Source organism: Pleuronectes platessa, chromosome 17, assembly GCF_947347685.1.
Source record: "Pleuronectes platessa chromosome 17, fPlePla1.1, whole genome shotgun sequence".
Taxonomy (NCBI): Eukaryota; Metazoa; Chordata; class Actinopteri; order Pleuronectiformes; family Pleuronectidae; genus Pleuronectes; species Pleuronectes platessa.
In genome coordinates, this window is record NC_070642.1 from 18,823,423 (window position 1) to 18,851,261 (window position 27,839).

At 44.9% G+C, this 27,839-nt stretch overlaps 1 protein-coding gene across 1 annotated transcript; it reads left to right on the forward strand.

The window, feature by feature from the left end:
* Window positions 1–706: 706 nt before the first annotated feature.
* LOC128460578 (protein eva-1 homolog A) lies at window positions 707–27,461 on the forward strand. The gene is made up of 4 exons (XM_053445821.1): window positions 707–710; window positions 21,274–21,408; window positions 23,676–23,903; window positions 25,320–27,461. The coding sequence occupies exons 3-4, from the start codon at window positions 23,822–23,824 to the stop codon at window positions 25,697–25,699; spliced, it is 462 nt and encodes a 153-aa protein (XP_053301796.1). The 5' UTR covers window positions 707–710; window positions 21,274–21,408; window positions 23,676–23,821; the 3' UTR covers window positions 25,700–27,461.
* The last annotated feature ends 378 nt before the right edge of the window (window positions 27,462–27,839 follow it).

Below are 27,839 nucleotides of genomic sequence, written 5' to 3' on the forward strand. Positions count from 1 at the left end.
CTCTCTCTACACACACACTCCCTCCCTCCCTCCCTTACCCTCTCTCTCTCTCTCTCTCCCTCTCTCTCTCTGTGTGTGTGTGTTCTCTCTCTCTCCTGCTGTCACATTCCAGTTGTCTAAAGCCAGGTTTAACTTTCTCTCTCTCCCCGAGCGCAGGAAGGAAGGAAGGGAAAAACTAAAAAAGAGAAGGAGGCATTAGACGAGCCCTCAGTCGTTGTAGTCTCTCCGGATGAGAAGAAGAAAAGAGGAGGAAACTCTCTCTCTCTTCATACTCCATCTGGCTTTTAAACAAAAAGTGGGAGTTACCATAACGGAGCATACCTTCTTAAAGGGGGTATCTGTTTTGTTTTTCTTGCTCTCTCCCTCCTCGCTTTTTCCTTTTTTGGGCCGTGCTCTCTCTCTCTCTCTCTCTCTCTCTCTCTCTCTCTCTCTCTCTCTCTCTCTCTCTCTCTCTCTCTCTCTCTCTCTCTCTCTCTCTCACTGCGGACTATTCACGTGAGCGCTTGTTTTTACGGCAAAGCTGGTCCTAACTCTCCTGGCGGGACGGAGAAGAGGAGGAGGCGGTGGTGGTGGTGGTGGTGGTGGTGGGAGTGTTTGACAAGGCAGACAGCCTCACACACACACACACACACAAACACACTACAGACACGCTCTCCAGAGAAAGTTACTACCCCGGACCCTGGAGGATTTTTCCATTCGGCAATGTGTGTGTAAGTGTCACCTTGTTTTTTTTTTGCCTGCGCTTTTAATTGTGTGGATATTTGAGTTTGTGCTGCGGCTGTGAGAGTTTCTGTGTCATCTGAGGACCCCCCCCCCCCCCCCCTACCAGTTTCAATCCCTCACCTTCTGCGTTGCCCATCGGAATGTTCTTGCTATCTTTGCATTGAGGATGTTAGAGAACATGTGAGCGTTAGAAAACTGTTTGAGTTTGAGTCTGTGCGCGGTGGAATTCCTGTGAAACGCAAGGAAACAAGTGTTCAGGAGCTGGGACGGGGGGTGGGGGGGGTGGGGGGGGTTTGCCAGGTTGACTGACTGGATTAGACTCCTGACGGGGAACTGACGGCTTCACGTGTGGACAGATGAGATCACTCGGACGCAGCCGGCGGTGAAGTGCACGACTGAAGCGATGCCTGTCAACGCTGGCGCCTTTAAAAACCAACAGTTATAGACTCTTCTTGTGTGTGTGTGGGATGGAGGTTGTGTTTTCAACTCTGTCACTTAGTTTACTGGTTTGTTTATTGGTTGTTGAGCAAGATTACACAAAAACAACTGGACGGATTTCCCTCCAGACTTTGTGGAAGGATGGGTCAGGGGAGGAATCTTCTAAAATTTTAGATCCAGGTATTTTATATCTCAGATTTCCCAAAGAATCATGGCTCTAGATGAAATTTGATTGCATTTAAAGGGAATGCCGGGCCTGGGCAGAGGAATGTGTTCTACTACCAGTCGAACAGCTCATTCACACACACACCAAACACTGCACGTGTGTACTAGTGTTTATTAAAGAAACTTGGCTTTGAACACACACTCACTTCCAGCGTCACACCCAAACACACGTCACCCCTCGTAAAGCAGGACCTAAAGACCCAGTGAGCCGCTCAGACCAGACAATGGCGCAGTCAGTTCCCCCGGCTCCGAGAAATGACAGAATGCTTTTCGATGGCTTCCAAATGCTGTGTGTGTGTGTGTCGTTGTGTGTGTGTGTTTTCCTGTCTGTGGCGAACGTGTGTTTATGCACGCCTGTTTGTGAGACTGTAAATGTGGGAGCTTGTTTTTGAGCATCCACACCTCTCTCTCTCTCTCTCTTCTCTCTCTCTCTCTCTCTCTCTCTCTCTCTCTCTCTCTCTCTCTCTCTCTCTCTCTAATTGACGCGTGTAGCCGCTCCCCCCAATGCAGCGCCAGTTTGCAGCGCCGGGCCCGGTCCCTCCCAAACCACAAGGGACTCTTTGTTTGTAATTTATGAATTAGTGTGTGGTTTTGGTTACGAGAAGAGAGGACGGGCCCGGGTCTGACAGCGGCGCAGGAATGAGCCCGGACGCTAACTCGCTCTCGCTTGTGTTATTCCAGAGCAGCAATGTGGATGTGGAGGTGGACGCAGGGATGGAGTAGAAGTGATTAGTGTGTGAGTTGAATGAACGTTACACAAACGCACACACAGATGTGACATCATGTTTGACAATGCTGTGATAATCTGTGTAAATCTGTGTCCGGCCGTCAGATAAGAGTCGACTGCTCAGTTGTAAAAACAGTTGTCGTGCTCTTTTATCTTCACATCTTCCCCATAGCTCTACACACAGACACACACACACACACACACACACACACACACACACACACACACACACATTAAATGCTTGTATTTACTTTGTCTAGTCAGAGTGGAACCTGGCACAGTGCAGAGCTTTGGCCTGGTTCTCTCACAGACAAGCAAAAAGACCTCTTTCCTTTCCAAGCCCCTCTTCTTTTCTCCTCTTCTCTTGATTTGATTTGTATCCTTCTCTCTCTCTCTCTTCTCTCAGCATGCATTCCTAAAAGTTTCAGCTCTCGTAGAGTAGAAGAGACTTCCTTCCTTTGTACATGTCTCTTACCTTCTTCCTTCCTTCCTTCCTTCCTTACCTACTTACTTTCTTAGTTTCTTATTTCCTTCCTTCCTTGTATACTTCCTTTCTTCCTTACTTAATCCCGACTCAATTCTTACTTCCTTGCTTCTTTCCTTTCTTGCCCACTTGCTTTCTTCATTACTTTCCTACTTCCTTATCGTGCGGTCACACCAAACGCGAAGCAAATTTTTCACGTTGAATTACTTGTGTGATTCTTTCCTCTCAGGCCACTTCTGTGAAATGGACTGAAGTTTGCAGGAGCAGTGTTTTATTGCTCCTCTGATGCCGGTGTTATTGTCCGGGCCGGTCCTGGATGGAGGGGATTGGAGGAAGGCTCAATCTGTGGGGAGTTATTTATCTCCCTGTGAGAGTGTGGGGATAAGTCCCCTGGATCCTGGTAGATCTGAAAAGGTCATCGAGGTGGGAGAGGGTGAAAAGAGGGGTGACGGTTCACAGGCAATGGAGGGGTGGGGGGGGGGGGTTCAAAGAAGTTAACACCTGAGGAAGCAAAACACCCAAATACATTATATATTATGTTGCATTAACCAGTTAAACATTTGTCCTAAAACATCTCAGTCAGTCTTGTTTGAAAAGGAAACCAGTGAAGCTCGGTGATACCACCCCTAGATTGGTATTTGCGGTGTGTAATCCAGAAAAGTTGTGTGTCCAGTTCCTGCTCATGTCCGGGAGTTGCGTCTCGAATGGCTTTATTCAGCCAGGGTTCCTGCCCTTTAACAAACCATGCTCACCCAGGAAAATACATTTTCTCTCGGGTCAAGGTGAAGGACGCTGACATCTGAGAGAGATCCAGTGTGTGAGTGTGTGTGCGTGTGTGTGTGTGTGTGTGTGTCCCCCTGGATGTGTTGCCCTCAGAAGAACCTGCACATATAGTCCAGTTAATTAAAGCAGAACATTGCACCATGCAGGAAAAGACCATGCAGTGTTGAGGTGCATTCCAACTGTGTGTGTTCATGTCAGTGTTTTTTGCCAAAGGTGTGTATGTTTGCTCACTGGCGTGTCAACTGGGTTAACTGGTATCTGCCAGTGAATGTGATCTTAACCTGCTCGTGGAAAAACGATGCTGCTTCACATTTGTTTCTGTAAGAAAATGAGTCACTGTCGGGTGAAAAGTTTCTTTAACAACTGGGTCAGACATGTTTACAACTACTTGACATTTTCTGGAAAATTGTCATCCCTCATCTCTAGACTCTTGAATCTTGTTGTCTTTCTACGTTCACATCTTCGTCTTCTACATGTATGGCTCCTTTTTTTTCATCCTGAGAAAAGTTCTGGAAAAAGCCCAGAGCAACTGACTGTGTTCTCACATACAGCCCCTTTCAGGAAAAGGACCAGAGTTCAGTGCGTGTCCGAAAGCAGCTCTAGAGAGATACAACTCAACATAATGATTTTTCCCTTCGTTAAACATCTTATTATTTACTTTCCTGTGTTTCTGTTCAACCCAGTGCATGTAACCGTGGCACTGGGGGCTAAGAAGTAATGTCACGGCGTGGAAGCTGTAACGCTGTGGTTCTCCTCACTGGGACTTGCACGGGGAAGCATGTGCGGTGTTTTTACAGGCCTCTCTTTACCTTCCCCTCGGCTCACCCTGCCTCACCCCCATTAAACTCAATTTGTTCTGAGAGGCGAGGATCGCGACGAGCCCGGGAACATGTGCCGCGTGGCCAGAGAGGGCAGAGAGACTGGATTTAGTGGCATGGCGGGAAAAAAATAGAACTGTTGACTGAGAGAGAAAGAGACATTTATATCCTTGTGTGACGTTAATCATGAAAATATGGTTTGATTTTGAATATATGAAGTGTTTCTGTAAGGCTCTGCCAAACGTTTTACGGTCGAACTGAAATGAGAAAGGAAAAAGAGAGAGAGAAACACACACAGGCTCTTTTTAGTGAGACAAAGTTTTTGTGTTTTGGCTCCATCGCCTCCCCATTAGAAGTCTGGAGACTTTTAAAAAGCCCAAACACTCCTCAACAATCCACCGAGACTTCCAATAAAGGTCGGAGTGTTTTGCTGCAGGATTACAGGGTGAGAATTTAATGAAGACTCAGGGTCAGATGAGGAGACTGTGTGAGGAGGTTCCCATCTAAACATTGAACCCACTTCAACCAGGTTCCAGTAAACATGTGTTTCTGGTTGCGTTGCCTCAGTAGTTTTTATATCGCTGCTTTATTTCAAGTTTTTATAAATTAGCAGACGTGCTTAATGATGTCTGTGTGTTTTACAGCCCGGGGTTTTTGAGTGAAGCATTAAATGAGGTTTTCAGATGTCGGCCAGTTGAAGGGAGAACATCTGCTGTGAAGTGATGTACGTTAATATGTAATAAGGTGCTAAGCTTTTATAGGACTGGTTTGTATCCCACCGCTCATTTGAATATTTATATACAACAAACAGCTACTGATGTTGGAAACAGAGGTTTGCTGATACAGGAGGTTGGCTTATATACTATATTTGGTGTAGATTAGGTAAAAATAAACTAGTAGAGGAATTTGACGCCGGCCTAAATAATCGATTACACTTGGAGTCTATTAGAGGAAACTTTCAGTCACTGTCTGGACATCACATCATCGGACGCGGTCTCTGTGTTCGAGCTTCACCACGATAAAGATCTAAGATTCAGGAAAAAATACTGCACACAGAGCTCAAGTGAACACGTGATGGATCGCAGCCCTCGAGCAGCCGGGGTCGGTCCACTCATCAATGTGTCCTCTGTGGAGCGCGGCCTTACTCAAGACAATATTGATCCCTGATTGCTGTTCCCGGGGTCAAAGGTTATCTGGCCCCTCAGCAGCTGATGGGGCAGTGCTGCGTGCAAAGCAGAGGTCAGGGGATCGTTTCGTGGAGGAAGTAAACTTCACAGGTCACCTGTTGAACGGGCCTCACGGACTCCAGTGTCCTTTTAATGAGGAATGAGGGAAGTCACGAAGAAATAGGTTTTATGAGATTGGAACCTGTTACTGCATCTGTTCAGGAAGGTTTTCTCGCACATAAATCCCCATGACACATTCTAGCTAATACCTATACTGCCTACATTAAGTCAAACTAACCAGCTGACAAATTTAAAAGTTGATAGCCAATGCATTTCAGTAAATGTCATCTAACACTGAGAGACAGCAAGTATGTGTATTCTCCAAAACGTTGAACTGTTCCTTTAATTTGCTTTATCATGACCCAGGTTACATATTCAATTGCACACACACTCTGTACTGTAAATGCACCTCTTACATTTGTTGTGTGAATGTTAAACACAGCACTTGATAACATTATTATGCCCTGAAGGCTTAAAATACCTTCAGGTCCTCTGGGACGTGTGTGTGTCCTGAGCAGCCTGCAGGCTCCCAGCCCAGTGCAGCAGAGCCACGCTGGGCTGTTATTTAAAACTCCATCACTCTGATGTCGAGCCAGAGCCCGCTGATCTGCCCCTCCGAGCACCGCCACGGCCTGGCTCGTCCTTTTCCTTCCAACGGAGGATGAAGAGATGATGGAAGGAGGGATGTAGGGAGAGAGAAAAAGAGGGAGGGAGGCATTTTCTCTGGCCTTCTTTGGCATGCCTTTTTCTGCCTCTTTTCCCAGCAGGCCATCTGTTTCCTGTCTGAAACTTGACACCAGTGCCCGATTGGGTTGAGGTGTGTGTGGGTATGCTCGTGTGTGTGTGTGCTCACTCTTGTAGGGTTCTTGATTAGCTGCCATACTAATAAATGTAGTCATTTATATTGGTACAAATTGGCCCACATGCTCTCATGTGATACGAGTGGGATATAGAAGACACGCTTCACACGGAGTGCGTGGGAGCCGATGTGGGTGTCATTGATTCACACTGAGCCCTCTTAGTGGCTGATGTGTTGCGATATAGCTTAATTTATATTTTCCTTTGTCTCAAAAACACTGTTACACACTTTTTCTCTTTGTTTTGTGCTTAAATGAAAAAATACTGAAGAAATTTGCACTTAATGCGGAGAAGCGAGTACATATTTGAAATCTTGAATTTGTAGACCAGATTTACAGAATGGTTACAGTGGCCATTTTCATTTAATTCCCGTGCAGGCTTGAGGGGGCAGGCTCTGTTTTGATCTTGGCTTTTCTCCACTAATAAAAGCACACTGCGGAGCTGGCTGGATGAACCTGGATAATCCCCATTCTCTTCTTTCATTTGCTTTTTATGGCAATTAAAGAAGCAGAGATCAACATTCAGCTTTAGGGTCAATTCAGGAACAGCTTAACGGGTAAATTGGCATCTTGGACGGCTCAGATTAAACACATTAAAAAGGCATCAAGAAATGTCCCTCACCCAGAAGTAGCCACTGTCCTCCGCCTCCAACACTTCTTCACTCTCTTCTTTACCCCCCTCTCAAACCCTTGCGTCGATGGGGATTTTCCAGCCCCAGGCCCACACCGAAAATCTGGACGTTTCTCTCTGCCAGCATGTTTGTTTTTAATCGACGTGCATTATGACGTCCGTCAGCGAAAGCAAAGCCAGACCTCCGAGTTGTGTTTGTTTAGCGAGGCCACAGTGGATCCAGGCCTCCGTGGGTCTGCTCATAGCCGCGGCCAAACCAGACATATTTTGGGATGCTGTCTTTATGCAATCCAAGACTTTGGAAGCTTTGCTGACGGAAGCAAACATTCATGGGGGACTCTGTTGTCATCGGAGCCAGATTCACATTAGTTGGCCACTTTGAATCACAGTGAAGAACCTCCGACGTGCAGTGAGGTAATGTTTTAATAACACATCACAAGTAAGTTGCCGTTTTGCTCTGTAAAAACACATAAAGGAGTTTGCCATGGCCAATAAAAATCTGTCAGTGTATAAAAGTCACTCTCTTGAGTATAGAAGAATAGAGTCTACATAACTTATACCAATTGTCCTGTCAGAACAAAGGTTGCAGCAACGACATATGATATGTGACTTTCTGCACAATGAAAGACTATTTAATGAGTTTTTAAAGACCCGCAGCCACATGCTCTTTGTTCTTTATCACGAGATTTCTTCTCTTTCATTTGCCAAATAAAATTCCTGCCAGTGTTGATATGATAGTTGCCCTATAAAGGGCAGAAATGATGAATTCATGGGTGGTCCCCTACCTCCTACAACCACATTCATTCTGGCATCTCTTATCTTTGGCATGTCCTTGACCCTGCCTGAGCCACATCACAGGGAACACTGGTGTGTATAAAGTTTTACTGCAGCATCGTAACAGAATCATGGACCTAAATAAAGCACGATTTCTCTTAGAGTTAATTCTAACAGCCGATATTAAAAGGAATGGTTTGACACTTTTGGGAAAATGTACTTTCTCTCTTTCTCGCCTTGAGTCGGTTGAGGGTTCCCTAACCTCAGAAAGTCTCTTCTAGTCTGTCATGTGTAGGACCAAATCCATGGACTGCATCTTTTGAAGGGCTTGATCTATGAAAACCACAACTTTGTCTACCACGAACTGAAATGAGAGTCTGGGGAGGATTACCATTGCATTGCTACCGACTTCCAGCGGCTGCATTTACTGCAGCTTAGCCACCTGCATAGCTAGCTTGTTAGCTTCATCACTGGCGTGCAGTGCATCATGGCCCAAGACGGATCCACCCATTGGATCCTTTGTTGGTCGGCCACATTTGAAGGAGCATTTGAAATTGGTTGGCCTCCTCATATGGACGCCATCGGTCTCAGAATGCAGCTTACAAGGATGCAGGCCCTGTTGGTGGTTGACTGTAGCAATACCAAGCTAATCCTAACATTCTGCAAAAATAGCAAAGCTTAGGTGTTTAAATTGTCAGACTGCTATTTCCTTATCTTTCTCCTATCCAGCGTTTATTTGTATTTGTTATGTTATATACGACTGTCGACATAAGGAATATGAATTATTTGGGCTGTTTGGTTTCAACTGATTTTTTTCTGCGCCCCCCCCCCCCCCCCCTCCCTCACAGAAAACACATAATTTACTCCACTCGCCCTCTTTTCTACATCTTTTCATCCCCCCCTCATATACTTCCTGTCTTCTTCTGTCTCAGGCCAGAATATATGTGCTAGAAAGGTGTTCTGCGTAATGTGTGTGACTCTAAATATCAACTGTTGATCTATGCGCCAGTGTGCGCTTCTGTGAGTCTGTCTTTTGTCAGACCTGCACAAAACCCCCTGTAGCAACGGAGACTGAGAAAAGACACAAGCCCCTGCAGATCACATTGCATTTTCTAACTCTATAAGCCTCAGTCAGCCTCACGTCAGAGGATTTATTCAGTTGATACCAAGAAGATTTACGGCACAGCCGGAAAGAGAGTACTGCCGGCTGGGCTGGGGACTGAGAAGACAAAGATCTTCTCCACTGTGACAAGAAGTTGATTCCTGTTGTGTAGAAGTGGCTGATTGGTGAAGTCTTTACAACTTCTTCTCCATTTAGGAGAAAGTCAAGTTCACATCTTTTCAAAATAAAAGCTCTGTAATTTGAGCCAGACATTTTGCCCCTCAGTTTGACCTAGTTGTCGACTGCTGCTGCTGTTTATCCAAGGACATGGAAGAAGACATGTTCAACTTGATCCAAAGACTGAAGACACACTTTTGAAAGTATTGCGTGTCCAAATCACAACAAATCTGACACTGCACTTCCCTGGGCCATTAACAAGTTTATAATATGAACGGCTTGGGAGATATCCGTTCCCCATACAGACGGACAGAAATTCAGATATCCATCCTCTGAACGCACATCAATCTGTCACACAGAAGTTACTAAGGTTTCAGGGGCCTTTCAAAACTTCCGTTTCCTTTTCCTCTTGAACCAAATAGCTCTCCTGAACTTGACAGCCAGACGTCTCTCCACCCGGGGAGAGGAGTGAACACTCTCTTGTTGGTTTTAGTCACGCTTTTTTCACTTAGCTTGAATTTTCATTTGCGTGAAAAGAAAGCAAACCAAGGGGAAAAGGCATAAAGTTTATATAATCATCGACTGTTTGAGAACAAAGGAGGTAATGTGTATTAAAGCACTATTCCCCCCCCCACGAGTGTTAACAGGATGCAAAGGCCTCGGTAGTCACACAAAAAACAGGGCTCCCACAAACCAAGGAACCCTAGAATTTGCTAAAGAAACTACATCAATCAGGTGTAAACTATACGTAAATCCTCAATGGAGCTATTTCAGTATTTGAGACGGGGTTTTATTTTATCCCTGCTCAGCTACAGGACGTGTAACTGTGGCTCAGGGACTTGCGAGGTGGTTTACGAAGTTGTAACTCTGTTAGCTCGGTTTCATTATCTAATCGCAGCCGTAATGTTAGACGGCAGGATCCCTCGTGTCCCCCGGGCACTTCAGCCGCTGCAGCAGGTGTTTGTTTTAAAGAGCGTTGTAACAGTGTCTCTGGCCGAGTCTGCGTCTATCACTCGTCTCGCTGCCGGTCTCTCGCGCTCTTCACCCCCGAGGACGTGCATCTGCCTCCGCTGTAGCTCAAGCTGTTTTAAGACCGCAGCTGAGAGTTGACGGGCAGAAGAAGAAGACGACAGGACGCAGCCTGGATGTAACAGGAAATACAGACAAACCAGACGGCCAGCTGTGCCCAGAGAACCCCAGTAAAGAACAATGTATGTATTCAGTGCTTCTTGTTTGAGGAGAAACCCAAGAAGAGAAATGAAAGGAAATGTTTAAAGTTCTCCTCTCATCTGTCCTCCCTTCCTCTTCTCTCTTGATGACAAACAGCTGCTCAGTGGAGCTGTGATAGCAGCCGCCACAAGTCTATTCTCGGAGCTGGCTCTAATAATAGCCCTGTAGTAGAGTCTTATCAAACGTCGGCTCAGGTGGGACAGGTTCAGCTCAACGTGGAGCTGGGTATCACACTTTTTTTGGTACCAACCAAATTGTGTCCATAGCAGCAATATCAGAATTCCTGCACAGATTCATGCTCCTCTGCACTTATTTGATGATATGATAGTTAACCCCCGCCAAGAAGGTTATGTTTTCACCCCTGTCTGCTTGTTTGTAAGCAAGCTTACGCAAATACTACTTGACGGATTACTACAAAACATAGTGGAAGGATGTGGTAGAGGTTCGGGAAGAAACAGTTTAATTTAGCCGATGGAGAATTTTTTTACTTTCTTTAACATTTCAACATTTCACTGGTCGGGACATTTTCAATGAATCCTCAGGAAATAATTCACGGTTCTTGATTTTTTTACAATCTGACATATTCAAGGGATTGATATCTGGGAGTGTATTTTAATGGGTGCAGTTTGACATCATTAATTTGGACTATAGGTCATTGGCCGGAGGAATGCCTGCTTTTTTTCATCAATGGACTTTACCAAAGAGAGAATAACCCTGGTGATTCAAAAACTAAATTAGGTACCGGCACTGTCAGCCGTACCAAAACATTTCAACCAATAATCCGGCCTAAGTGTCACGTTGTTGAAGCAGACTAAACAAAAGGCGGACGGTAATATGCATGTGTGTATACCTGTGGTGATAAGACTCTGAATCAGGTTTGACCCCAGACCTCACCATCATTATCTCTGTCCAGGTCTGACCACTAATGTGACCCAGCAGCCGGTCAACACAGAAACAAATACCCCTCCCTCTCTTGTACTGTTATGAACACGCCGACTCCCTTGGTTTGTTGATGCCTGAGTTATCACGGGGGCTCTATCTGTGAAGGTATTACTTAGTCGGAATACTACCACTTGTGACCCACTATCACTTAGGGCTCGTCTAATTGCCTGACAATGACAGGGTGGGGGAAGCATCCATGACATATGATATATGATGCAGGGCAGGTGACAACGTTTCACCAAAATTAAAAAGAAGGAACCTTGGAGTTTGATGGCCTGCATCAAATCATAGAGCACGTAATGACACATGGTGCGTTGTTTTGTTATGGTTTTGTCCTCCGTCATATAGAACAATGGCTTGTACTCAAATCTGGCTATTTCTGGTGTTTACTGAAAAGCCGGTGCGATACGGAGGGAGTCCCACCGCACTGCACGTGACTCTGAAATCAAACACTAGCAGCATCTGTCCCTGTGACAATGTGGTCACACTCTCAGCCTCTGCTCACAATAGTGTTTACTGTTTACTTTGTGTAGTTGGATAAAGCATAAAGAAACACTGTAGATTTAAGTTACACTGAAAAAAAGAAAATTGTTGGACTAACTTAATAAAGAAGATACTAAGTTTGTTTTAATTAAGATAACAAGTTATATTCACACAATTGATAACTTTTATTGTAGTTTTTTAGTAAATGACAGTTTTAAATTGGTCAGACACTGAACTCAATGAACCCAGCCCCCGTGGGTCGCTCTCTGTATCTGTCCAGACTGTGTAGGCGTAACAAGTCCTTGTATAGACGTCAGTTGTACAGCGTGCAATCTTCACATCCACCTGGACGTAATGGAGAAGTACAGGGACTTATTAAATCCATCAGGGGAAGTGCCTGTGTGCTATAATGCCAAAGCCATACTATCTTTGTCCCGGCTCCTTTCAATTAGCTTCTTTAATGCAGTTTGCCGTATGAAAGAGACCCATTCAGCGAGTTAGCTGCCGACCCCGATGATCGTCCAAGGTAATATCTGTCGTAGGACGGAGCAAAGCCTCTTGTAGTCTTTTCTGTATCATCGTCCAAAGCTATTGAATTATTGTTTTAATGCCCTGAGAACACTGCACTGCTCTAAATCCTTCCTGCGCCCATGACTTCATGTGGAGTCTGCCGGCCATCAGGGGGCGATCAAGGCGTTTTGGCTTCATTTTTGTGGAGCCGTCAAGTTCTCCAATCTTGCAGTCTGGTTTCTATTAAATACTTAATCGCATGCTTCATAAAAGTCAGGAGCATTTAGATTTTTACAGAACTGTTTATTGAGTGTATTATCTGAACTAATGAGGCCTTGTACATGTAGAAAACAGCTGCACAGACACAAACTGTTGTGTGAACATGACGTAACTCGACAAATACACTGTTGTGGCATCAGTCTTATGGATGTTATGCAAGTTAATGTATGAAGACTTGGTGGTGGTGCTATGGACCCATCAGGCCTAATGACATTGTCTGTACAGTTCTCTTTGTAGAGAGACTTTCACCTTCATTTCTCAGGTCCCAGTAGATTTAAATGTTACCCCGTGTTCATTTTATTAACAGTCTGTGTGTGACCAGTTGTTGACTTTAGCTAAAGATAGCACCATTGTTTAGATCAGCCCCGACACACGCTGGAACATCCTTGTTGAATGCCGCTGTCGCTTTAATCCTGTCCTGATTGTGTCTAGACCAGTTCTGCCACCATCTGCTCTCTCTCTCTCTCTCTCTCTCTCTCTCTCTCTCTCTGTTCCACATCAGTGGCAGCGAATGACAAATCTCAATCTTGACTGTTTTCATAAGATACTGTCATTCGACGACCTCAGCAGCAGCTCTGACCCAATCAAAACTCCACATCCCGTTACCTCATAACTCTGATATGAAGGAGTGAGCTTAGGGCGGGCGGCGCCTTTTGATGATTCAGCGCCGGTCACATCCTTGTTGACCCAGCAGAGCATCAGATAATGATGAGGCTGTGCTGACTGCGACAGACGACCCGCCTCTCCCACGTTCCGCCAATAAAGACGTGGAAATACAAACAGTGGAGGTTTCAGAGGGCAGCGTGCAGCCAGGCAGAAGAGGAACAGAGGTCCGACTAGATAACAAAGATCCAGTACAGTTAGGACGGCTTGTACTGTGTAGGTTGTAGAAGGGATTTATCACTTGGCTGATTTTTGGACAATACTGACATAAGGGGACATATTGATTAATTGTATAGTTCCTCATGAGAGTGGGTCTTCCAGGAACCAGAGGGCCGATGGTTTGATTCCAGTCTCCCCCGTTGCATTTGCTGAAGTGCACTTTACAAATGTGTGTGTGAGTGGCTAGAAGGCAAAACTGTCCTGTAAAGTGCTGTTCAGTGGTTATCAAGAATAGAAAGTAGATATATAAACACAGACCATTTACCAACGAGCTGCTGGTTATGGATCAGTGTACCAACTATAAACTACTATATGCCTTTTGTAAATTGCATTTGACATCTTTTGTGTGCTTTTTTTTGTCATTTCTAAATCCAGTTTTGTGTTTTCTTTATTGAAATAAACTCGGAAACATTCCTCTTAAATTATGAGCCCGGATGACATTTGGCCAGTTGTGAGTAAATGCTGACAAATAAATCAAAACCCAGAAGAATCTGACAAATTAGATTGTAGATTGAACTTGTAGATAAACTCAAAGGGGCTTGTTACTCATTACTTTGAACTTATTCTGTGCAACGGACAACTGCAGACTTCAGCCGCCGCCCGACTTCAGTGTCACAAACGAGTAAATAAATCACTCATCGTGTCTGAGTGGAGTCCACGAGCCGGTGTGAGGATTTTCTCCACATCAATGAAAAGTCATTTTAATCTTTGAGCACCTGGTAAATGTCTGAGAAACAGTTGATGTTTCATTTTCCCGCTGCCAGAACACTGTCACTGACTAAGGGTTCGATTCCAAGGCCTGTTCCGGCTCCAGTTAGTGAAAACATGTCGCTCGTGTTTTATTGCTCCAATGCTTGTTTCATGGAAGCAGTAATAATAGATACAACTTTACAGTCGTCCAGAAAACTGAAGCAGACTTTTAAGAGTACCCCAAAGGTTGCTGTACCTAGTAACTAATTACTTTTAAAGGTAGTAATTGGCAAAATGACTGTGAGCCTAAAGTTGCCCACTTGTAAAATGGAAAATGTGGCCCAAATAGCCCAAATAGCCCAAAACACTTAATGCTGCCCTTTTAGACAGTTTCACCAATTTCCCAGGGAATAATTCATGGTTCTTGATGAAAATATTTAGGCGACAGATGTCTTGAATTAATTTAAGGGGACCACTGGCCCACAGCACCTCCTCTTTGCGCATATTTACAAACTGGGAGGTGGATATTACCAGAAACTGAAGACATTATTTCCTGTACGTGTGTCTTTGCAGGGTCTGAGAGTCGGGACTGACTGACTGATCTCCTCACCGATTGTTATGACCCCACACTGTCAACAGTGCATCTATTTCTGCCTCCATGTTAATGACACCAACTGGTTGTCCGTGCACATGTGGTGGCGCATGAGGAGTGTTTAAATAGCCAAAACAGCTGGGATTTTGGAGTATAACTGATGGCTGTGGTGAAGTGAGAGTGATTACGTTCAGAGCCCATGCTGTGGCATCTGTGTGTGTATGTATGTGTGTGTGTGTGTGTTTCAGACTGCAGAGGGATGTGTGCTGCTATCCATTAAAGTAAATGGGGAAAATAATTCTGTGTTTTGCAGCAGAATGTAGGGCAGGGGGCTCAGTGAGGCAGGATGGGGGGGGGGGTTGAGCTTTTCCACTCTCTCCATCCTGGAATGCTCCCCCAACCATCAGTACCCCGAGTCTGGGTGCTTTTAGACGCCGTCACCATCGAGCTATGCTATAGTTTGCACGGACATCAAACGGCAAACTCGTATTTAAAATATCACAGCGTGTGTGGAGAACAATGAGCAAACAGACGTCATAACAAGAAGCTGCTGCCAACGACAGAATCAACGCTGACTGGATAGAAAACGAGACCAGTGAGCGACTGGGCCAACAGACAGAGCCTGGATCTCCAGGATTTGAGGCTTTGGTTCTAATAACGGTTTCCTGGGCAGTGGGCTGCTTCTCATTTGCACGGTTACAAGCAGTCGCTGCAGAGAGAATTCCAGTTTGGCCCCAGTTTTTCCACCCAGTGGCCTTAGATCAGCTCCAGTGGAGTTTTCAGAGGGGGGGGGGGGATTAGAAGCATTTGCTGAGGGACGATTTGATGGCAGTTGTTCAGGAGGGGAGCACGCCGGCCAACTAGGAACGTTCCCAGCTGAGATTCATTGTTGGTAGAAAAAGGAAACTTAGTTTTCATGTTCTCTATTATTTGATTTCTTCAGTTTCCTTTTGAATTTCCTCCGTGACAATGCATTCCATATGCTTTCTGCTCTCACTGAACAGAATAGGCAAACCCAAGACGCCATATTTACACAGCTTCACGGTGGAATCCTTGCCTTCTCTCTGTCTTGTGCTTTACTGAATGTAAATTAAACATCTGTCTCGAAGGTCGGAATTAAGTTTAAATCTGGTGGCATGCTGTGGGAGATTGTCGACAATCATGTAAATTAGATGTAGTTCATAGTTAATGGGCTAAAACTTTTAAAACCACCAATGTGATGCTTTCAGGTCACCACATTCCCAGTGCATGTTGTAATTCTTGTAGTAGACACACACACACACACACACACACAGACACACACACACACACACACACACACTCATAACGTAATGGGGGGAACTGGATTGCCCACGCTGACACAGAAATGCAGCAGGAGCCCAGAGAAGTCCTCGGCTCTGACCAGCGGTCCCCTGATAGAGTTACCAGACCCGGACCTGGAGTGTACACAGAACAAGAAGGAGTGTGTTAACCATGTCCTCTGACACACATGCTCTACATCATTCAAGGACACACACATTCAGCTCTCGCATACACACAATGGTGGAGGAAGGACTGAAACATTTTACTCAAGTAAAAGTACAATAAATAGCTAAAATATACTTGAGTATAAGTACCACATTAACTTTTCTACTCAAGTGAAAGGGAGTAAATGCTAGCTTTAAAAATACTTTAAATTATTAAAAGAAAAAGTACTTCTGTCTGTCCATATGTTGTTTAATACAATTATAACACTCACTGTCCTATATCTCATTTCAATATGACACATATTCACATCATTAGATTGTCGTTCTCATGGCACAAAATGTGTTGTCTGCATGTTGAAGAAATGCATTCCCTTGCATGTAAAGCTGTCCAACTTGCACAAACACAGACACACAAACACACACACACAAACACACTCAAGCCCAATCAGCTGCTGTCAGCTGGATACTGTCAGAGGGTTCAGATGGGGGCTGGACAATAGGAATACAGGAGGAGGAGGAGGAGGAGGAGGAGGAGGAATGCAATCTCAACACCTTCATCTCGCAAGTTGTTCTGCAGGAATGTCATTAGCTTGTTGAAAAATGACTGTGTGTACGTGTATCTGAGTGTGGGTCTGTGAGTGTGCGTCTGTGTGTGTGTGGGTGGATGTGCTGATGTCTGCATGCCTGTGTGTGTGTGTGTGTGTGGGAGAAAAAAAGCTTAAAGACGAGGAAATAAAAACGCATCTATAAGCGTGTCCCTGAACACTGAGTCACTACCTCTTGTGTGTGTGTGTGGTTGTCGGGTGAATGTTTGGCTCCAGAGAGAAATTTAATGTTGTAGATTAAGTAGAAACTGTGAGTTGATTGAAACCAGACACTGAGACTTTTGCTCTGACATTTCACACACATGCACACATCTACCAGCTCTTTGTTTCAATGCCCCTTTTTGTTTTTATATATTCTTTTCAGGATTTCAGGGTGTTTTCCTTTACATAACTTTTTTAAAGGTTCTTGCTAGTTTTCTGATTTGGAACCAATATCTCCATATCTTCATGTAGCTGCACATTAATTCCTGCTCCTGTCAGAAGTATCTGTTGTGCATATTTAACAGTTTAAAGTGCTCACAATTTGTCATTTTGCTGCACCCCCATGGCGTATAATTTAGAGTCACCACATTAAAGCTGCTTTCAGACATTCACTGAACATTTCCCCCAAACTTTCTGGATTGGCAAATGGTCGAGTCGGTTGTTCCGGAAATTTTACCAGAACTTTTCCTGCCACCCTCCTGGTTAAATATCTGGAAAATGTCCAGATATTGTGAGAATGCAGCAGAAAACTATCTGCAAAATGCAGAGTATGCGGGTGGGTGTCTCAGTGTCGTTTATAGAAAAATATCAAAGGAATTCAAATATCTCGGGATGAAGAAGAGGAGCCGAGGACACGAAGAAGATGCAGACGAGATTCAAGGACTTTTCACGATCTGGAGTTCGTGTCTGGAAGCGGCTCAAGACCGAGCTGCTCAGAAAGATCCCACTGTAGATGAAACCTCAGAGCGAGCGAGCATTACAAGAGTTCCCCAAAACAATACCCAGAACATTTAGTTCCCAGCAGCGCCCCGTGTACACACATAAATGCTAAAATATGTTCAAATTATTGGCCCTGGGTCTGATCTCATCTCAGATTTAGCGTGGTTTAATATTTCATTATATCCCCTCTGGCTTACGGGGCTTTGTCACAACAGTGTTCTTGCCTGGCTCAGCACATGTACACACACACAGGCATGCACACACACCCGGGCCCACGGAGCCCAGTGAAAACAAAGCCGGGCTCTGCCAGTGTCAACACGGGGCACATTGTTATGGGCACTAGTTTTCCCGCCTCAAAATCGACGCCCCCCCCCCCCCGGTGAACGCAAGCCGCCGAGCGGGACCACGCTCGTTCGATTCCCGCGCAGTGGAGTTAAATTAGGAATCGCCGGGACTCGTTTGCTCCACATTTATGTGACCGTGTCATTATAATGCAGACGGTGGAGTGTGATTTATGTGCTGGGTTTCTCTCCCTCGCACTCCTCTGTCTCCCTTTTACTGGTTCTCGTTTTATTGCCTGGCTCCTCATGTGTGGTTTGTGGCCATTTGCTTCAACTTTGTGACAATTATTTTTAGACGGGGGGGGGGGGGGGCAGCAGTGGATCTACTGTTCTGCACAGACTCGTGCTAGCAAAGTAGGAAAACACCAGAAATGGCTGTTTTTGTTGGAGCAGGCAATGCATCCACTTTTGTGTCTCGATCTGTAGCTGGGTAGAAATGTCTATATGTGAGTGTGTTAGTGTGTGTGTTAGTGTGTGTGTGTGTGTCGCATCACGGTGCCTCTCAGCTGTGACCTTGGGCCACATGTGTAGTCAATTAGGGCCAATCAGAAGGCTGTAATCAGGGCGTGGCATGGGGATAGTGGCAGCGTGGCAGTGTGGGGGGGGGGTTTTAAGACCTAAGATCAGTGCGTCAGACTGAAGAGGAAGCCCGGGGGGGGGGGGGGGGGGAGCTGGCCGAATCAAATTACTCCATTCCGCTGCCTGGTTCACCTTCACTCACATGAGTTTATTTAGTTTGTGCCAACCAGACGTGGATCAAATTAAGTCTCAATTTTCTTTTAACCCTGGTTGTGCGACAGATTGGTGCGGTTGGCCACATGAGATGATGTAATTACACAGCGGTGTTTTAAGTGTACCTCTCTCTCTCAATGCAGAAAGGTGGAGACGTCAAAGCAGATTGAAATAAAGACCAGAAATCATTCACTTCTGCTATTAGGTTACATCCACTGTGTTTTCAAACTAAAAAACGATCTCTGTCCACGGGGGAGTTTTGGCAAGTCTCCTCTTCCATGTGTGTTGCATGTTCTGTATCCCATAATAAGTACCAGAGTTTGTTCGCCTGCCTCTGCCCGGCTCGTTCCTGCAAGTTAATCAACCCCCCCAGTCCAGAGTGGCACTGGAGGCAGCTGCAGTTGTTCTTCTAAATCCCGACATCAGATAGCGAAGAATTTAAATCTCTTCCATACAACCCTAGTTGGCAAAATCACAATAAAATCCAACATGTTGTACTTTAGGGCCAAATCCTTCTCTAATCGTCTGGTGTGCACTTGTCAAATCTTCAAAACCCCAACGGGAAGTTTCAGCGGTGAAGCGTCTCGCTGAGATTTGAGTTTTCAAAGTTTTTATCGGCTGGAGAAATATGTATTGAGTTGTGAGTGTGTGTTTAAGTGAATATATAAAACTTTCCTGCACCTGCTGCTGTCTAATCTAATATTCAAAGTTTAACCAGTCACTTAACATTCAGCTCTCAGTTGAATAGGTAGCGGAAATCATTTCTGCATGAGCTCCAAGTTTACTTCTGTGTCAGAATATCACAAGAAAAGTATATTGCAAAGTTTAACGGAGCGTGTGGGTGTGTAATAAACATAATTTCTTCATCTTCAAGTACGTGCGTCCAATAGGAAGCTGCCACATCACGTTCCCTCATGCAACCCCAGCCGGTGACGAGGTGCACGTCATGAAAGTGCGATATCCTAGGAATATGTTTCCTGTCAATCTCTGAGTCTTCTCGTTATTGCTCATAATTGGAAAACCCTTGTAATGTGTCCCAGGACAAAAGTATTATCCAGTGAACGGGAGCTTTGTCAGCTCTGCTCTGCCTCTTCCTGCACTTTGATTGGTTCCTGGAGCTCTGCCAAAGTCCGTCTCTGGAAATTTGATCCGCGTGTTTAAACAAATGGTCCTTTTTTCCTTTTCTTCTCTTTTTTTTTTTTTCTAAACCTCAAATCACAAGTCACAATCTGACTATTAGTGCGTGTGATGTCACCAGAAACCGACAGCAGATATTTGTTTGTCTGGAGCAAATGAAAACACCGGAGCAGGCAGACAGACAGCTGGACAGAGAGTCATCTGCTGGGCTGTAAATCACCTCCGATCCAACAGGGCAGACAAACACGGTGACCGGAGCGTGGCCCGGCCTCCCAAACCACATGTGAGCGGGCAGGAATGTAATAGCCCACTGCATTGTGGGTTTCGTGTCTGGGGGGAAAGAGCGCCGACTCCCTGACTCACAGGACACCGTGAGGTTGGGGGATGAGGTGGGTGGGTGGGGGGCTGGCTGGTGGGGGGGCAGCTTAGCTTTCGGGAATCAAGAGTGCAAGGTCAGGGGGAGTGTGTGAATCACAGCCGCGATGCTGATCCGCAACCGTTTCCTTCATAGCTCCTTACTCCTCTGTCATCATGTCCTCTAAGTAGTTTGACTTTCATCTTTACAGCCCTCCAGGGAGGAGGAGAAGCTGCTGAGCATCAATTACAATAGAGAGACTTATTAAAAAATATTGAAATTGTATTAAAAATTCAATTTATTTGACGTAATGCATGTGAGATGTTGACTGTCACATTACTTTAAATGAAAGTTAGCAGACTGATTGTGTTTGGCTCCATCAACCGACATTTAATCTTCAAAAATAATGATTATCAGCCAAACGTTTGGGTAATTTTTTCCAGGGGGAAATCCACGGGTTCCGAAATGTGAACATGTGCTTGTGTCTGTTTGTGTTCAGATTAAAAAAGCATTTTGAATCATTTTAATCACGTCAACTTAAGTTATTTTTCATTTTCTTCAAACGCTGAGAAAGTAAACGGCAGATTAAACAATAATGACATTTGTTTATAGTTGCTGCCGTTTTCAATAATTCAGCCCGGGACGGTTTATTTTGCACACAGACACATTTTTGGCTGAGTTGCATATACATGAGATATACGACCAATAGTGTTTTAGTTATTTAAAGAAGTTACACTCGTCATATTAACTGTGTTGTTTTCAGATGTTGCTGTTTTGAGTGGCTCTGATAAATCTGCTGTTCACTACCTGCTGGGGACAGATTTATAGACTCGTGGGTGAAGTTAAAGAGCCGTTTAATTGCTCTTTGAGTTGGCGGAGACCAAAACCAGAGCAAAAAGACAGTGAATATTGGACTTATGTGTTTTTAGGTGGCCACTAACACAGCTTCAAACAGATACTAACATAGAACTGTGTGTGTGGTAAATGCATCAATAAGCAACTGCTGGCAAATGTGGTTTCACTTCAGAAGAGTTTTGATGTGTCAAACTGTCTCATTTATATATTTATAATTCTCTTTTCTGTTCTTTGATTCCATCTTTCCCAACCTCCCCTCCCTCGTTCCATCTATTTCTCTCTTTTTAGTCCCAAAGAAGTTGCTCCAGGAGCAGAGCCCCAGACCACCGGTGTTCTCCCCTCCCCCAGGTGCCCATGACCCCAACATAGTGGGAGACGGTCCTCCGGAGGAGAACTCGGTCAAAAGCCCTGACGCTGTCCCAGGTGAGCAAAACGACAAACACACAAGCTTTCTTTCACTCTCTCTCTCTCTCTCTCTCACACACACACACACACACACACACACACGCTCAATGCCTCCCATGGAGAGCAGTTAACACTAAACAGTCACGAGGCCTCCCAGGCATCAAGAGGAACAGTGGGGTCAGGTCTCAAGCTCGGGCATAAATGTACGTGTATTTAATGTCACACGAGTTTAACTGTTTCCATGTGTATCCGAGCAGAGCCGCCGCTCTGTGCTATTTATGATCGTAGATCTTAAAAATATACGTCTCTCTCTCCGAGACCCAGTGATTGCACTTACATGCGACCACAGTCTAAATCAGCCTGTTATAATGTCAAGCTCCCAGAGAGAGAACGAGGGAGAAGACAGAGCGAGAACAATGGAATGAAAGAATGAAAAGTGGGGAGATGCCAGCAAGGGAGGAAAAGTTAAACAAAGCTTCATTCATGAGGGATGGTGGCCGGCGTCCAGCACACTAATTACTCTGCTCAGCTACCGGCGCTGCACTGATTAGGAGGATAGACGGATGAATGAGGAGTTACGACAGGAGATGACACATGAGTGAATGATCCCTGCGCTGGTTTCGAACACTTCACTTCAGCTCATCTGGAAAAACCTGTTTCCACGTCCGATGGGACGATGGGGGATGAATCATATGAAGGTGAAACCCAACGCACGTCTCTATCCTCTCATTTGATTTGTCTCATTCTTTGTTTATTTTCAAACAAGAGACACAGAGACACAGATTCATTCTTTACCAAATATAAAACTTTATAAATCTGAACAACGCTCAGCAGGACAAGATCGTTTCGTAGAATCTGACCCGCCTGTTAGAAAGGTTATAGAGATTCTGACTTTTTATTGACTCCATCTTTGGAGCTCACTGCTTATTACTGCTGTGTTTCTGCAGCCGTGTTTCCCAGAGATCCTTTGGCTGCAGGTTTTCTTTCAGTCAAGTCCTGTTTTTGGAGCCATGATGCCAACTAGTATACCCAGCTCCTCTAACGTCTATAAAGCACCTCTTTATAGTATTTTTTATTGTTACCATGAGGCTTAATTACTGCAATTTTATATTTAAGTGAGTATTTTTGGTCGTTAAAAATGATTTCACCTCGTGTCAAAGGTATTTAACAGGACGATCAGCTGCTGTATTTCCATTGTTTTGTGTTTTCTAGCCCTGTGAGAGTTTTCTGCTGACCGATTGATTGGCCGCCTCTACGCGTGTTACAAAGAGGGATTGTGGTTGAATGTTGCTCGATGTGCGCGGCACAGCAGTGGGTCCAGGTGGAAACATTTACAGTGAGCCAGTCCAAACTGCATTTATCAGATAGAGAGGGCCTGACACACCTCGGAGACTCTGCAATTAGAGCTCATCGGTGTGTGTGTGACGGTTCACTGAAGCATGCTCACCTACACGGTCAAAAGAAAGATCAAGTATGGAAATATGACTATATACACACACACACCGATCCTGAATATTACTCTTTATTTTGGCATCTTAGCTTCAGGGTTGTTTTTTTGCTCATTCAGGGAGCTTGAGTTACTCTGTCCAAACCTAAACAACCCTGTCAGGTTAACTAGGAGCGATTATACTCAGAAATATGGCCATTTTTTTTAGATTTAATTAAATCATTCTGTTCCTTTTGGCCTCCTCTCTCATCTCAGCTCCTCAAGTCTTTAATAAACAACACAGCCCGGCACGTAAACACTGACAGAAGTCATGCTGCGGTGCAAATCCGGCAGAGGAAGCAGTTGTTCCCGTCTATAAATAGATCGTTTTCTGAGATTTATTTTGAAATGTTGCCCGAGTGCATGTTTTTCCCATGTGGTTCTGTGTTCCTTAATGACCTGAGTCAGAATGAGTTTAACAGAAGCGGATGTTGTGTTATCTTCTGAATCACACAACCCTCAGTGGACGTGTGTGTGTGTGTGTGTGGGTCGCTATGTGTGATCCATCTTTCTACAGAAGCCTTAAATTAAAAAACCCACAGTGGATGAGTCACTGGTGCGCACGTTGAAGTCACAATACCTCGGAGGCAACGCACACTCACTTTACCATAAATGAGCAAAGCAGCACCGTCACAATCTGACTGTGTGTAGTTGAAAACACACTTGTTGGTGTGTCATTGCACATGGGACCAGACTATGATCTCAGAGTGTATCCGCAAATAAAACCTTTCAAAAACATCTTCTATTGCAAACATTTACAAAATCTAACTTCAGTTTCCTGCTCCGTTGGCTTTTACAGATAAGAAGAAGGTCAGGGAGACGGACCCCAACGAGGAGAAGGCTCAAGACGCAGAGAGAGGAGGAGGAGGAGGAGGAAGAGGAAGAGGAAGAGGAGGAGGAGGAGGAGGAGGAGGAGGAGAGGAAAGTGTGCTGAGGCCCAGAGACATGAATCCCATCATCAACTCCACCTCCAGTGCCAACATGGCCCTCATCAGCAACGCACTGGCAGCCTACAACTATGTATCAGGTGAGGAAATCAAAATCAAAGTGTTGTGTGTCACACGTGACGTGGACAGGGACGGGTATCGAACCTCTGACCCTCGGAGGAACTTCTGCTGCAAGGATCTAATGTAACAACATCATTATTGTCATCATTGATACCTTCTCGGCCAATGAAATCAGAGAGGTTCTTGTGTGTGGTGCGTTTTTATGTGTTGGGTGAATGTGGGTCAGAGGAACGCAGATGTTGAGAGACGATAACAACCACGGCCACACACACACACACACACACACGTACACACACACACACACACACCATCAACACACACCATCACTCACCTGCTTCAGCCAGCTGGTAAAGCAAGGCTGAGCATTTTGGAACATTTTGGGGTGTTTGGATATTTTCCTGATTTATTACCTCCCACTCAAATTAAAAGTTTATAAGTACTGAGCTCCATAGTACTTTCAGCTGAATGATTGCATGTATATTCACTGTAATGTATTCCACTGTAGCTGGAAAGGATTTTTTTTACATTTGCAAGCTGCCATAACATTTTATGATCTACTTTTATTTGCAGCCTATGTTAGGGTGAGGAATATTCGACCAGTGTAAATCTTTTACAGAATGAACTTAGACTTTTTAAGAAGATCACAGTATATGGGGGGGGATACCAGTGTGAAGTAGAGCACAGGGGAAACTACCAGAAGTCAAAACTCAGGGATCCTGCAGGAAGGACAGAAGTGCAATAGACGAATATAAATGCAGAGGTTTTCTCACTGTTTAAAGTATTTATACACAAGTAGTATGACAGAGATGAAGGGAGAAGTATTGACACTTCTAATGATAGTGGTATTGCCAGTAGACGTAGTATATGTGCGTATAGGTTTATTGTATATCTAAGTAGTCTAGTTGCTGCCACCACGGTCCATGATCACGATCAATGTGACCTGGAGCAGGAAGCTGCTTGAGGTCATTCATGAGAAATACCCTAAGATGAGTGATGCTCTGGAGGGAGAGTCAGCAGCAGCTTCACAGTATCTCACCTAAATCTGTGATTGATGCAATGTGGGTCATTTTGCTTCTCAACCGCAATGAAAGACAGATTTGTGTTGTGGAGAAGAGGAGAAGCAGCTCAGTCTTACTCACTATGTGTTTTTGAGGAGGAGTACAGAATGTACCACGCTTAACGGGATCTGTGAGACATAACCAAACCAGAACACCGAGCCAGGGAAGTGAGTCACAGGAGCTCCGAGCCTGCAGCCAGCGCTCATCACAGCGAGTGAGACATCAAGTGAAGTATTTCAGCTGAACGGGTCAGAGGAAAATAAGAAGGAGACCCTAAATCGTTCAGAGAGATCCAATAACATGTTTGATGTTCTCTGTGAGAGCTCCACTACTTGTTGAATTTCCTTCGCTCATGTCCCTGCTCTCTTTCCCCTTCAGACCACCCAGAGAGGGCAGCGCTCTTCTTCGTCTGCGGCGTGTGTCTGGGCCTCTTCCTCACGCTCTTCGCGCTGGTGGTCCAGATCTCCTGTCGCACCGACTGCAAGCCCCGCAAGCAGCCCGCCGCCAAGAAGCGGCCCCGTCCCGCCGACACCTCGTCCGACTCCAGCGACTCGGACTCGGACTGGGAGACCACCTCGGACCTGTCGGCGCGGAGACACCGGCGGTTCGAGCGCACGCTCAACATGAACGTGTTCACGTCGGCGGAGGAGCTGGAGAGGGCGCAGCGGCTCGAGGAGAGGGAGCGCATCATCCGGGAGATCTGGATGAACGGGCAGCCGGACATCCCCGGGACACGGAGCCTCAACCGGTATTACTGAGGCTCTTCATAGGAAGATCACATGACTTGAACGCACTTGGCTCGGAGGCGAGGCCCCCGGACGAGGGCCACACAACTGTGGACTCGCTCGTAAGAAACAGTGGAAGTTACTGCAGACCTGGAAAGAAAGTCCTCCCTCTCCACCGGTTGGCATATTCCTCTGGGTGTCATAAGCTATACCCCATTTAGAAAGAGAATAAGCTCTCTGCATGGTCAGCTCAGCTCTCGGCCTCTTCTCTCCGATGAAAGAGAGGGTGAAAGGCTACGCTGCCTCGCCCGTGACCTCCGCAGGCCTTTTTGAAGTGTGGGGGGGGGGATTTATGGGGTCGGATGCCTTCACACTGGCCCACAGAGACTACATGCTGACTGAAGGACCGGGGCCTCAGATGGGTCTGTTCTATACGGACCGTGGAGCAGCTGCAGGAGACACTTGGGGCTTCACGCTCAGAAGAACCCTCCAGTATTTAAGTGTGGACTTTAACGGAGGAGGCGGGGCTAAGCTGAACGCAGCTTGTAAGACAATCTCTCCACAGTGGGAAACAAACAAAAACCATGCTGCCTTTTGAACTTCAAAAAACCAAAAGATTAATTTTTTTGGGAGGGTGGGGTAGGGGACTTCATCTCAACCCTTATGAAATATATTTTATGATATTTAATAGTTTATTGATGTTGTGTATTGTTTTGTCCTCAAGTATGGTTTGTTACGAGCTATTTTTTTATACCTGGCGAAGGTTGTCCGGCACCTCAGGGATGCAATCCTCGTGTTTCTGTGTTTCTTTGAGTGACGTCTGCGCTTCCTAAGAAGTGGATCGGCCCGTTTCAGCAGCTGTGTCAGCATTTAAACACAAAAAAATTAAAATTAAAGATGTCATATAAAGAGCCTCCAAGAGGATGATTCAGCGATTTTAACCTTATTTTTGATACCCGATGTTTAAATATACACTGCAGTGCCTTCGCTATACTTTTCAAGAGTGCAGCTCCTGTTATCACTCGGAAACTGGTCAAATGATTTTTATAGATTGGAAAGAAAAACACCAAATTTTATCTGGTCGTACATGTATTCCCGTCTAACTGCCGCTGGAGTGGAGCACGTGTAAAAAGCTGAATGTCTCAAATGTCAAAAGTTGCACTTGTCGTCTCATCAGATGTAAAAAATGTCGTAAATATGCCAATTGTTGTTCAAGTGGATTTGTTTGGAAACTGTCTTTTCTCACAGATTATAGTGAATGTCAGATGTTGGCCTTCTTCTTCTTCTTCTTCTTCTTCTTCTTCTTCTTCTTCTTCTTCTTCTTCTTCTTCTTCTTCTTCCTCTTCTTCTTCCTCTTCTTCTTCCTCTTCTCAAAGCTACCTGTGCTGCACAGATGCTCGTGGTGATCGCCTGCTCACGGCCGTCTGAAGAAGGAACGAGCGCTGCAGCATCTGCTCCTCGTAAATCACGTCGCCAGTTATATCGTCACAATATAAGCTATTGTCAATCCAGCTCTGTGTTGTTTTGTGCTGCCCTGGATTCAAGCATAGGAAAAGTAAAAAAATATATAGTTTTCAGTTAAGAAAAAGGAAGCTTGGTTGGAGTTTTAACTGAGAGCACACGGGGACATATTGGGGTCATCCATGTTAAAGACTGCCACTCATCGTAGGTTATCTTTTAATAAAGACAGCTCTTGTGTTGTGACTTTGAATGGGATTCAAATTTGCCAATAGCTGGTGAAGTGAGACCAAAATATGACTCCTGTGCTTGGAATAAACTGCTCAAAAAATAACTCCTCCACTCTTTGTCACATTTCTTTTGTTTATCTATATTTTGCATCTTATAATAACGATTTTATTCACGCAACTATAGAGAGTTATACAAACAGTGCAAAGAGCTGATCATGAGCTTTGATACTTGCATTATGACCTGTGTGCTATGATTCATTGGCGTTGCTCGCCCCCTGGTGGGACTTTCAAGGCATTACGGGTTGTGTAAATTGTACAGCTTAAAAATCACCAAACTATTTATTTACACGACCTCTAAAGAACAGTTTAAATTAATTTCAGTGATTCTAGCAGTTACAGCCGAAACTGAATATATAACATATACAAATTTAAATCATGTATAGGTGAAGAGGATGTGTAGACCGTAATAAATTTGTATAAATTCA